Here is a 13,948-nt window from a genome sequence, read left to right as displayed (position 1 = left end):
TAAAATAGTGCATTGCACGTGGATACAACCAAATATATAATACTGTAAGATTTTGTCCAATACACGTTTTCTAAGTGATCTGTATGAACGCAGCAGTTTTCGTGAGGTATGTAGCGTTTATGATCACAATTATTTAATCAAAATGTTTTCACATATTTGTATCAATTGTTAGGAGAACGAACAACAAACAAACGAACAGATAAACCACCTTAGTGTGTTGTTATCTTTACTGATTGATATCAGTCTGTGAGAGAAAAGTGAATTTGTTTTCAAAGTATCGTAAATTGTTTTAGAAGAGGTAATAAGTTACTAATTTATTTTTAATACTGTGTAAGTTTTTTTTATAAATCTGAGTCTCGACTAAGTGATAAATGATTTAGTGCTCAGAATTACAATATCATTAACGTACTAAAAAAGTAAGTCTTTACTTAAAATTACCGTTTAGGTTACCCGTGAGTTAGTTTTGCATTTGTAATATCTGTATAGATAAGATATACTAATTTTGTTTAATATAAGTTTTCACTTAATAATAGAATAAAGACTTCTGAATATTCTATATATTACTCGAAATAAATCTTCGATTTCCGAACTCGCAAAATGTTCCGAATAATTTTATCATACTTACGATATCATAGAAACGGTATCTAGTCGTAGTGAGTCAAGCATTCGTAGTCAGATAACCCATCTGCGGCACATTACCGCACAAGGAATGTTGTTTGTGTGAAATTCGCTATCATCTGCTTTAGTCTTACACCGGAGCTATTTTCGCGTACAAACGTATACAGTATAAAATATTATGAACTAGTTTCTGTCCGCGTATTAAAATATTTATAATGTATCTCTGCGATAAATTTTATTAAGATCTGTTGAACCGTTCTATGGCGCGATTAAACATACATCCATCTTAACTTTCGCATTTATAATATTTGTATAAATAAGTTGACATTAAATAATTTAATTAAAAAAAATGTGATTTCAAAATTACTCCTTTTTAGGTTTATAATTCTTTTAATAGGTTACCAAAGCCCAAAACAACCATTTTTATACTTGTACGTCCGTCCATTAATCTTCAAACGGAATACAAATGAAAACAGTTACTTTTGGAATACCGTTTAGTATTTATTTAATAAAAATCTGTTAAGTAGAAGACTATCAAAATATACATACAAGTACATCTTCATGATTACGCACATATTCTATCTAAAAATTAAATGAAACGCGGGTGAAAACAGAACACAGCAGGCAATAACAATAGTTCCACTGGTTCAAAGTATTTTGAGTATCTCACGTACAAACGAATTGAAATATCGATTATGACGTAATGGATTTATCCGTCTTTGTGTACAGAACCCGACACACGACTGACTCGAGGATTGCGCTCGCTCTAATTAATTTACACCGTAAGAATTTTGTCGCCTTATTTTGTTTTTACTTTTATCTACATTAAAATGTTCTTCATTTTAGGATCGTCGTTATATCTTAGAGTTTATTGACGTGGTTTCAGTTTATCATAAAACTCACCAGGAGCTTGAATAATAATAAGTTTATTTTTTTCCTACTTCCGTTGGAATAGACTATACGTAATAACATATAGAAGGAGAGTCGAATGGATCAGTGGATTGAATCAAGGCAAGTACTGAATTTTCACTGAATTTTTATATACTTAATACGTTTTTGTAATTTATATCGTGTTCGGTGGTGAAAGAAAATATCTTAAAGAAATCTGCATGTGCCGGATGAAATTCTGCCACGTGTCTACCAAACCGCATTGGTGCTGCGGTAAACTCCTTCTCAAGAAGAGAGCAAGCTTTAAATTAGCAGTAGCACAATTACATGCCGTTACTATTTTACTTTACTTTTACGTTTGTTGGTTATTTGCGCTCGTCTTGTTGTATATTATCCGATAGTCAATTATTAAGCCGTTAAACCGCAATAATTTGTATTTGTGTGTTTCGATTTGAACGGTAAGTGAACCAGTTAATGCTTAGGGGACGTAACGTCTTAATCCCATGTATCTTAATATACATTTATATATATATTGTATTATTCAAACAATATATTCATTTAAAGGTAAAATTGGCGTAATTGCGTATTGTAAATTTCTAAGGTCAGTGACCCCTGTATATAAATCTGAAATAGTATAATAAGTATTCCAACTTATTTTACTATAAAATAGACCACACTTACCATCGCTTGAGGTTCTAACGGTACAATATATTAGTAGTATTTGACAGTAATTGTTGTGAATTGCTATAGATCGCCACGGAATCCTTAGCCATTGTATATTGATCTTTCATTCATCAAGAAAATGAAGTCAAGCGATAAATCTCAAAGGTCTAAATGGCTGGTGCTGGAAATGCAAGGATTTATTTCAAACCAGCATCTTCGTAACTGTTGTTTGCGTATTTATTTATTGCTGTTACGATTGTCACTTAACTCACGAAACGAATTTCAAAGCGATATTGTCCTAAATATAGTACTTTGGAACCAATTTCAAATAGGAATGAACCTTTGTTATAGTTACGATACGGTGAAACTTGTACGGGTATAAGCAGCATTTTGTGCAATTTGTTCAAAAGATGAATGTATGCTAACCAATCACCTCAGAACGGCTGAACGGTTCTGAATACGTTTTAGCACAGAGAAACAACCCCCGTCCCCCTCCAAATACACACAATATTAGATACCTTATGGCTTATTCTGTAAACATGACAACCTGTTTGACAATTTCATGGTTAGGATATAGTATTGTAGCCTATTTTATTTGGTATGTTTATATCATTACTATATTGTATATTTTAGTTTAGTATAGTATCGATCTGATCAAACTATTATATTGATATTCCATATGAATATTAACCTTACAACTTGTCCAGAGTTCAAGCTGTCTCTATGTGAAATTATATTAATATCATCAGTTCACCCGATATTAGGAATAATACCGTGTTCTTTGTATTTACACTTGAAAATAATAAAGGTACACACATATTTGCCGAGTTTCAATCGCCGGTTCTTCTCTGGTCCGAGGTGTTTGCTTCCGTTGGTAGATTTTTGAGTATCGATAAACAAGTGAAACGATTTTTGACTTTCATTTTGATACAGTCTCTCGTGCCTTTGTTTATCTCAAAAACAGTAGATCATTTGTTTTTAATACAAATCACATTTTGTTTTATTTTCCTTGATGTCCAGTGAAGATATAGGCAATGTGTTGCATTGTGTTTAGATATTGTATGATCACACCAAATGTTTCTTTTTGGGTGCTATGTATCGATCATTGCTTTGTTTAATGTATCTTATAAAATTTGAATATAATATACCGTAAAATCTAGTATGACAGTGTTTCATAAAAAGTAATAAAACATTTTTTTTTATTTTGCACTCTTATTTTAAAAGTAGCTTATTTCCTTGTTGCTCGAGTGATCTCTTTATTAAATTCGTTCGACAATTTCTATATATTTACATATATAAACTGCTATTTACTAAAGATTTATTCATTCGTACAAACCGCTCTAATCATGAGATATTTAAAAAGGAACGAGTTAAGGAAAATATTGTGAGAAATAAATTATTTAGACGAGAATGTATTTCAAGTTATTAATATAAATTGTGGGGTCTCAACTCACACGATGTATGGCTTTAGGCTACACTGTGCTGTGGGTATACGTGCCAATCTCGACAGCCCAGTCACGCCCGCACCACTACAAATCAGATCTAATACCGCAAAAGTAAGAAATATTATATTTTATCACAAATTATTGCAAGAAGGAATCATTTCGAAGATTACTATTTGTGATGAAAATATTGAAATTTTTACCAGCTTATATAAATGATTCTTGTAATCTAGATCGGGTATGGTTTCATTTTGAAGAGCTTCAGCCTTAGATGTGCAGATAATTAAAAAGAATTCTTGTTTGGAATTTACTAAATTGTTACGATTTAACAATAAAATAGTCTTAAGGAGCGAGAACAAGTTACTGGCCGGGTGCCACTATACCCGGGCTAGGGCTGTATAAAAAAAAAAAACAAATATTAAACGTGCGAACAGACGTCGTCAGTTTACAATGAAATTAAATCAAAACAAAATCTGTTGAATAAACGCGAAGTTCTCGTGCGACCCACTAGTCATTAAAAACAATTCCACTGCAGTGTGATATTTCCAGAATGTTATCTGATTGCCGTTAAAATCATTAATAAAGGATCACAATCTTCAATAGGAGATAATATTTAAATTGTCAATTAATGTGGTCAGCCATTTGCATCGCCACACTGTTAAGCTGACAAACTATTACTTTTCTACTTTCTTTTGTACAATTGCTTAGGCTTAGAAATTGTTTTTGTAACTCAGTGTTGTTTACAATAAAGCTACCTATGTATATATTTTTGTATGTATTTCGATCGTGATTCGTAGAGTACGTAAAGTCCTTGATCCCGGTTGTTATCAGCATCGGATTAAAGTACTGGTTGGTCCATAAATAATGTGAAGGTTAAATGGCAATCTAACGTTAAAACTTACCTGCTCGATCTGGATTAGAATAACAATCAGATGTTGACACAATGCTGTATAAATGCGTAAAGGTTTAAGGTAATTCAAACAAAAAAAATGGTGCGTGTAGTTACGTTTTTTTGTTCAATATTCAATATATCTTTGATGTTTCAACTTTAAGTTCGATTCGCTTATTCTTGAATATATATTTTATTGTTCCATGTGAAGTTGTTCAATTTTTTTCTGAGCGCTGTTACATTTGGAGCTATTCCACTCAAACTATTTAGTAACACAATTTCTTACAGTAAATTAAATCTTCAAGTAACTTATAATTTTTACAAGACCTGTCTCAGCTGGAGAGTTATTTAGTTGATATGCTAATATCGAGTGGATGAAAAGTAAATTGTATACTGTTTATCTTGCTAAGTATATAATTTATGTGCTGCACAGGCGTACGAACCGATTGCTTCTGTCTTGATAAGAAACTTTGCAATTACTAATCATTGACTACTAATGTTGAAGTTGTTTGGAAAGCCGTACCATTTAAATTATAACTTTAGGTAGTCATATACATCGATAATGTAATCACTCGTACAATGTAACTCGAAGGATATTTATTGTCAAACTAATTATGTATAGGGGACAGTAACTGTCGCGGTCTAGACCTAACTTGGCCTATTAAAAATTTAAATTTCATAACAAAAACACATCGATAAATGAGAACACATTGATCAATAAGGCATATTACTCAATACGAGATTATATGAAAGGAAACGAAGCGTGGACTTAGTATTTATTGATTTCTAACCAGGATATAAAAATTTAATCGTACTTTATTGACATACTCTGTAATTAAAGTGGTGGAAAAGAGTAATTAATCTATTTTACAAACGGTAGTTTTACATTTAAATCAGCTCTGTAACTTGACGACTCGAAAGTGGATTTATGAATCTATTTAAATAAAGAATATTTAGATTTTGACAAACAAGGATCGGTCGTTCGGGTATTGTTACTAGTATTAGGACGGGATGTTAAATAATTTGTTTTACTGTTAGGTAATATTCAGTAACGGCTCGGGGATCTAATTGACAGTTGTTTCATATACATTAAGAATTTTCGCTGTGCCCGAAATCGATCGATATAATGTTTTTTTTTTCTTTTTGAAAATATAAATCTTAGTAATATAAGTTATTAAATGATAATAAATAAGTATAAATTATAATAGTCTAAATATTTTATCTTTTTGTCGTTAATAAATTATTGAAAATACTGTATTTATGTAAATTATATTATTTATATACATTTTTAAAATCTTGTTTTAATGTATTGTTAAAATGTAATTACAATAAAATTGTAAGTCAACTGTGACTCATCTGATCACATTCAAATAATATCTATTTATTTCTTATTAAAAAAAAGGTTAGGTATATCTAAAAATTGGGCATATCTTTTGCTAATAAAAAAATTGTACATAATATAAAAAAAAACACTTTCTTATATTGATAAAAATATTTATCTTATTCCAATGATTATAATATTTCGGGTTTCAATCCAATGAAGATTTAGTAATATTTTTGCTACTCACCGGTAGATGGCGCTATATAAATTAATTAAAACAAACTAAGCTTTGGTAAGCAGTATTTATAGTATATAGTAAAAAGTATGTTTTTATATAAAATATATTAGTAATTTATCTTACCTTACAAGAACCTTGTACACAAATAGCGCGATATCCTGGTTTCGTGCAAGGAGTGCCGTCGGCGACCAAAGCTAACGAAGCGTAGAATTGTTGCCCGCGCGGACGGCAGTTGAGTATACACGGCGCATTACCTGTGTAAAAGGAATGTAGGTAAGTCTTCGTACTTGAATATTTTTATCTAGTTATCTATAATATTTATATTAATGTAGTATCGGTATTCGATTAAAGGGTTATATTGATTGACTTCATTGCGAAGGGTATCTATAGTTCTATAGTTGCAATAGAAAGGTTCCATTCGACTTTGTATATTGATATTTTATATTTATATATTATATTAGATATTATTTATATTTTATATTCGATCAATTAATCAAAATATACTTATACAGTTTTTTTTTGTATTGACATGTTATCAGAGATTAAAAGCAATTTCTGCCCAAAATCCAGCAATCATTCACTCCATTGATTATGACCAAATTAATTACACTGGTGCACCCACCATTCAAACTTCGACTTGTATTGTTTGCGATAAGATTACTGGTAAGTCGTGATGATAGCGTTATCCACTTTTTTCGGCCAACAGATACCGGAACAGCCTTAAAAGCTTCTTTTCATGATAACTCTACCACCAAGAATGTTTCCAGAAAATTCTGAATAATAAAGATACGTTGAACTATTTTATTTTTTATATTTACTGGCAAATAAAATATCTGATGGTAAGTGAAGACTACCGCCCAATCAATGCGCCATTAACTTTGGGAATTAAGGTGTAAATTACCCGTAGTTAATCTAGTTCACTCAATCTTCAAACTGAAACACAATAAAACTAATTATTGCTGCTATGATGAGCGGATGGTACCCAAACGGGCTTGAATAAAACCAGGTAAACAAAGTTAATCATAATATTGTATTTTATTTTACTTTATATATACTTTTGAAATCATGACGATTCAAAAGTGCTTGTAAAAGCCTACTTGAATAAAGTATATTTTGATTTTGATGACGTACAGTAAAAAAACTCACCGTCCACATAGGGTACCCAGGTGTAAAATCTCCCACGGAATGGTCTGCGATCGTAAACCGCGCACTGTTCAGTCCGGGGATCACGGACTGGACCAGGACAAGGCTGTTATAAATATAAATAAGCTGTTATAAATTTTGATATAAAATTATAAATATTAATATATTCAATTAATATTATTGTACGCGATATCTAAGGAGTTGACCGTAAGACTTGAAAAAACATTTTTGATTTAGATAGTATTATGGAAGCGTTTTGTTACACATATTATATCACGGTACACTCTAACGAACAACAGTGATCATAAAGGTCTGCCAATCCGGCAAACAATTATCCAACTGTACTCTTTATTATCAAATAAAGACCTTAACAGCCTCGCCGTTTCAGCCTTCGCAATCTTATCAGGGAAACTGTGCGTGATATCAGATAATGCACAAGTGTGTCACCAAGAATAATTGTCCTCTATTCCCTCAGTATCGTAATCTGATTGTTAGCCAATCAGAAGCGACCGATGAAAGCGGTCTTCTGTACTTTCCAAAGCTCAGAAATGTTAATACTACCGACTTCCAAACTTCGAGCTCAGCAGCTCTCAGCTTTAGAATTGTTTGTCAAAAAAACTTTTTATTTACTTTACTCGGGGCTTGAACCGAGGAACACTGGAAGGTCACTGGCAAACTATGGATCAGTAGATGAAGCAAGAACGACAAAACGGGGACACAGGTGTATTAATGCGGTTGATGTCTGTTTAGTTAATTAGATACACTTGAATATAATTAAAAAAGGTATGTATTAAATGCAAATTTAATGATGAAATTGAGGTGCGTTGAGTTTTATAAATAGTTTTAGGTACAAAAAATTAAAGCAATCAATTGTAAAATTTAAAATACCCTTATTAAAAGATTCAAATAAGAGTATATATATGTACGGTCTATAGATTCTCAAAACATAATTAAAATTTACAAAGAAAATTGAGAAGAAAATTGATCTGTTGTATTATAGATATATGTACTTAGCATAATAACGTGAAAGTGTCAACAAGATGTTTTTCAAATTTTCCTCGACTTAATTAATTTTATAAATGTTAACCAAAGTCAATTGTTTTTAAGTCATATTAGGTTTTAACTTATAGTTGAAACCCAATAGTCTTGATATTTGGTCTCGCATTCATTTATAGATGTATTGCGTTCCCTCTACGTTAAATTATCGTCGTTTTAATAAAATAAACTAAATAAATATTTAATTTGTATTTTTTTGCTGTCTTTATTCTTAGTCGTCTCACACACACTATAGCATTTTGTAAGCGTGAGCGTCACTCACACTAATGCCTGCCGATATTGATTTAATGTGGAAGGGCGCGCCTTCGTGAGTGAATAAAGAAGCGATTCATATTTATTGAGCTTACAGTTCTGAAGTGGCTACAGATTATGATTTTAAAATGTTACATATCAAGTTAGAAAAAATATTAACGCAATCGAAGTAGTAGTCGTTGCCTCGCGCATGCGCAGTGGCACAATTACAATAATATAATACGAAAGAAACTATTTCTGTTTTTTATAAATCTTTAAACCGACTGTATTGAAATTTGACATCGAAATGGCATAGGGTTTAGAAGTCGTCTACGTGTCGTCATCGTAGGTGATAGTCACGGGGCAAACATACCCGTATAAATTACTGGAAAAATAATTTTGACGTGGATGGAGTTGAGGAAAATAATTAGTTCATGTTTAGTTTTCATCTCGGACTCACTGGTGAATAAATGAAATTCTACCAAATGTATATCAGATACAACCACAATGGAGCGTTCAATAAGTCCACCCAGAAATTCCCTGTAATTTTGAGGGACTGATATTTACCGACTACTGCTGTTGGCTGCAGTTAAATGTAATTACATACTGTTGTGTTGCATTCGTGGTAGCGACGCGCAAGCCCCGGACAGTCAGGAACGCTGGCAGCGCTCGCGTTACGTGTTCGACGTATTCTTTCCGCGCTCCTAACCAGCTTCCTTCTCTTTCTACTGCGTCGCCATCTGTAAATTAAATAATATAACTTTAAAATGATTTTAAATATTATCTAGTATCTAATTAAAAGATTAACATAACACATTTTAATGAACTAAAATGATTATAAGGAATAGATTTAAGTATCAACTTATATGAAAAATAGTTAATAATAAATATCTATTACAGAACTGTAACAATATATACTAACTACTGATTTTTTAACGGTTCTTCTCGGTAGAATCTTCATTCAGAATCGGTGGTATTATTACTTTTATTACAGTTCTGTAAAATGACAATTCAAAAGTGCTTGTAAAGGCCTACTCTAATAAAGTAGGTACATATGTATATTTGGATTTAATTTGATATAAAAAGCATGCATCTCTTTCAGACAACCATGCAATGACGTTTGCAAAACTTATCACAACTGACACAATATACACACACAGTCACAGGCATACTATGATAACAGTGGATACGAATTGTAGTTACTTGAAAATATGGAGATAATTGTAATTTTCCAATTTATTTTAATTGTAGTATCGTTGTTATGCCATGTGATGTTCGGTCCTTGTTAGTTTGTTAACATCGCCTTTGTAATAAGATGCTGTATTTATTTTGCATTACGTATGCATGTGTGAATCTACAGTGTGAATGTATGTATGTGTGTGAATGTGCAAGTTACACACATCTAACAACGAATTAATGTAATTTCTTATTTTTATTATATTACCGATAATAATGCAACTGTTAACAGTTATAATATTTCAAATTTAAATTTTATTTCATTAAATAAAAAATATTTAAATTAAAGTGCCTAGTAATAACTAATAAATAGAATTTACTTATGTGTACAACTACAATGATATTACTAGGAGGTACTTTTGGAATGTACGAAGTTCTTTTACGGTTTACAGTAGAGTGGACTGGCAGAAATTGTCACGTAAGGAAAGCGCGTTATGCCCCTATTATATTTTGTTATTGTTCTAATTCGCACGGGAATTTTTTATATTTTTTTATCATATGCATTTTTTATACGTGTTATTTAATGTTGTTATTTATTTTATTATGTCTGTTATTTAGTTCGTAATATATAGTGAGAGTCCACCATGTGTCATGTTTTTTAAATTAAATATTTTAATAAATGTTAATGAAAATGTAATCAATAAAAAAAAAACTAAATATGTAAGATCGAAACAGGCGCCACGTAATTAAAAAGTTATTTAACCATTGAGCGCTTTTATTTACGGTGTTAACACAAGTCACGGTCGTCATTGCTTTTAAATTTTAATTTAAATTGTTCTCAAGCACCCTTATGAAGTACAAACGTATGTTAATGAACGAAACATTACATATGGAAATGGATCTCTCTTGTACATTTGAGTAGACAAGTGTTTTTTATTTTTTTATAAATGTACTAAGTTTTTAAATTTTGGACCACGAATTGTGTTTTGTTAAACGAGGCATGTTTGTTTGAAGTAAACTGAATGTGACGAAAACCAGTTATTCGATGCTATAAATTTGTCTATTTAATTGTAAATTTAAATTTTATATGCGAATAAATGGGTCTTTAATAAATATATATTTTTTATGTAATTTTAACTTCAAAAATATATTTTGATATATATATTTTTGAAATTATAATATTTAAAAGTGCATAAATAACACCAAAGTCTGCTTTCATTGTTATTTATGTAATTTTATTTTCATATTAAGGTGATTTTGAACAGTCAATTAATGGGAGACTAATTATAATTATTATTTTAAAAAGGCGATAAATTATATAACACACGATACTACGCGAATCATTACACAATTAGGCCGATGAAATCTATTAACGATTTTTCACACGACTGTACAATACCATCAAATTGTAACTTTCAAAATCGTATTGTTTCAGCTCATCAGTAGAAGCACACGGCAGGGCGCCACTTTTGTCCCGTAATTAATATTACGATTCCAAAACAGTTACATCACCGCCACCCATAACTACACGTAGGTATTGAATTGTGATACGGTTTTTTGTTAAGCACTATTGTTACCATTCGTTTTCGTAGAATCGCCTATCAATGTTTTTTTGTTCCATGCTACAGTAGTACAGTCATTATAAAACAGGCTTCTGGTAGAATAAGTCGATCATAAGAAAAAATTAACAATTTCAAAAATATGATACGTGAAATGAAACAGTAATTTAAACGTCACCCTATAAGCTAGAAAAATTTAAAATAATAGCAAATTATGTAACAACACACGAATATCAAAAATGTATAAAACACAGACAAAGTATTTTTTAAATAAATATAATGATGCGCTATAGCTTTGACGTTTTAAGGGAATGTGACGCAACAAACTGGCTATCATTCAGCTCGATGTGGATACTTCGTCCTATATATCTCAGCTCAGCATTCTTCACAACGAGAATAACTTAAGAAGGCCACACGTACACAATGTAGTGTTTATAACCTGGGTGATGGAGCCTATTCCATTAGCAAGTGGAGTTAAGTTAAATAAACTACTTTGTCCTTGAATTGACATTACACCATTATATCTAAATAAATCTGTCGTATTTATTATGGATTCGTGAAAATCTAACACAAGGTGCTGCTCGCCATTTCTTTTACTTGAACTTGGCTTGACACGCTACCGCGTTAGACACGCGATTTAGAATGTCGTCGAATTTACCATCGGTAATTTGGAATTAAAAAGGATATGAGTTGTTAAGCGGAATAGTAATGTATTAAATTAATATATGTCAATTAAAAACTTTCTCTAGTATATATACCGGCATATAAGCAAATTGATTGTATTTAATGTATTTTATTTACGAGCTGAGATGGCCCAGTGGTTAGAACGCGTGCATCTTAACCGATGATTTCGGGTTCAAACCCAGGCAGGCACCACTGAATTTACATGTGCTTAATTTGTTTATAATTCATCTCGTGCTCGGCGGTGAAGGAAAACATCGTGAGGAAACCTGCATGTGTCTAATTTCAACGAAATTCTGCCACATGTGTATTCCACTGAGAACTGCTTGTACGTAACGAATAATGGATACAAATACACAAAGAAGTATTGTTGGTTTTATATTATCAAAATTAAATGAACGCATCATATTACTTTTAAACAAATGTTCATTAAACTATAATAGCAATATCAAATGCTACCGCCATGAAATTGATGGCGAAAACCAATTATACAATATCATTGACGCGATCAAAGGAATGTTATTCCAACGAATACAACGATATATTCATTTAGTACGTATTTTACAACACATATGACGCAAAAGCTCAGTTCGTGTAATCGTTAAAGTACGGTTTAAACATTTGGTTCCGCACATAAAGCGATTGTTAAAATAAATTTTGATTCTGGTTCGATTGGCCCGCATGCAATATTTTGCGGTCGTCGTGTCCAGCTGGTGTGGTCGTATTTGATAGCTCTCATAGTAATGAATTCAGCATTCAATTCATTAAATAAAATATGAAATGACAATTTTAAGTCTACTGCAGATATACTATGTAAAGTCGTATTAGAAACTCATCACAACATACGATTATGAAATATTAGAATGCGATGCGACATTGATTATAATAATTTCGACATTTAAAGGACTCACGTATAAAAATGGCATATCATATTTTGTATGGCAGTCGACCTATCGAGCTAAGACAATAGATCATTTTATTAATTAGGCAGTACTATGCCAATAGTTTTAAAAAATAAATTTGACTGCAAATCACAACATGTTTATGTGTGTGTACGTGTGCATATAACTAAAATTATAAAAGTTATTTGTCTATGGTTTGACGGTGACAAATGACATTGACATAAGACGCTATGACAGCTACATGAATTCACGTGAGTCAGTTGAACGGAATACAATTCATTCAACTGAGAACACTCGACTGCACGTGCACACTGACCAATGACCATGTCAGATAAATAAATTGAGTCAAGATTTCGTAATCCTTTAGCTTCCGTAACATATTATATTGTCAGACCAAAAAACAAAGGAAATATATTTTCATAGCAAAGTAGGACTTCAAATATAAACTTTGAAATTAATAAAACATTTAATGTTATGTTTAACCTGTTAATTTTACTTTCATTTTTACTAGGCATAGATAAGTCAACTTGTACTGGTAGTAAATGGTTATCTCTGCCAAGACACTGGTAGACATATTATTATTTTTTATTTATTCTGTTATCCATGGAATCAAACATGATATTATGTCTGTTCCTGTAATTGCACACATACAAACAGATGAGCAATAGAAGGGTATCTGGTTTATATCATATCAAAGAACATCGTTATTTTTGACATTATTAGTCTATATATATAGAACTTAAGAAAAGGCGTTAACGAATATTTAGATTACCAGCAATAGAGGAACTGCCAATGCGTTCTCAGCTTTTGAGGACATTTATGTCACTAATAATCTATACTTCTATATGAATATTATAAGTGTGAAAATAACTCTGTCTGTCTGTCGATCTTTCACTACTAAACCAATTTTTTTGAATTTGATGAATTTTGGTATGAAGCACACTTGAACTCCAAGGAAGGACATAGGCTACTATTTTGCCTAACACATGACAACCAACCTCTAAGAGGCTAGCGAAGCCACAGATGACTAGTATTAATATAAACTTATTCCTAATATCAAAATCAAACAAACATATCGTATAAAACGCTGTAAGATCTAAGCGATCTCAAACACTATTTAATCGAGCTGAGTTTTATGTTA

At 31.4% G+C, this 13,948-nt stretch overlaps 1 protein-coding gene across 1 annotated transcript in view; it reads right to left on the bottom strand.

Annotated features, from left to right (window-relative positions):
* LOC113399175 (thrombospondin type-1 domain-containing protein 4-like) overlaps positions 1 to 13,948 on the bottom strand; it is a 117,032-nt gene that overhangs the window by 54,512 nt on the left and 48,572 nt on the right. The window contains exons 4-6 of the mRNA XM_026638257.2: positions 9,097 to 9,229; positions 7,206 to 7,308; positions 6,183 to 6,313 (exon numbers count right to left, since the gene is read on the bottom strand). Of these exons, the coding sequence (XP_026494042.2) occupies positions 6,183 to 6,313; positions 7,206 to 7,308; positions 9,097 to 9,229 (367 nt within the window). The remainder of the gene's footprint in view (positions 1 to 6,182; positions 6,314 to 7,205; positions 7,309 to 9,096; positions 9,230 to 13,948) is intronic.

Source organism: Vanessa tameamea, chromosome 18 (genome assembly GCF_037043105.1).
Source record: "Vanessa tameamea isolate UH-Manoa-2023 chromosome 18, ilVanTame1 primary haplotype, whole genome shotgun sequence".
Lineage (NCBI taxonomy): Eukaryota > Metazoa > Arthropoda > Insecta > Lepidoptera > Nymphalidae > Vanessa > Vanessa tameamea.
Note: the sequence above shows the minus strand (reverse complement) of the source record. Positions and strands in the feature narration are given on the sequence as shown.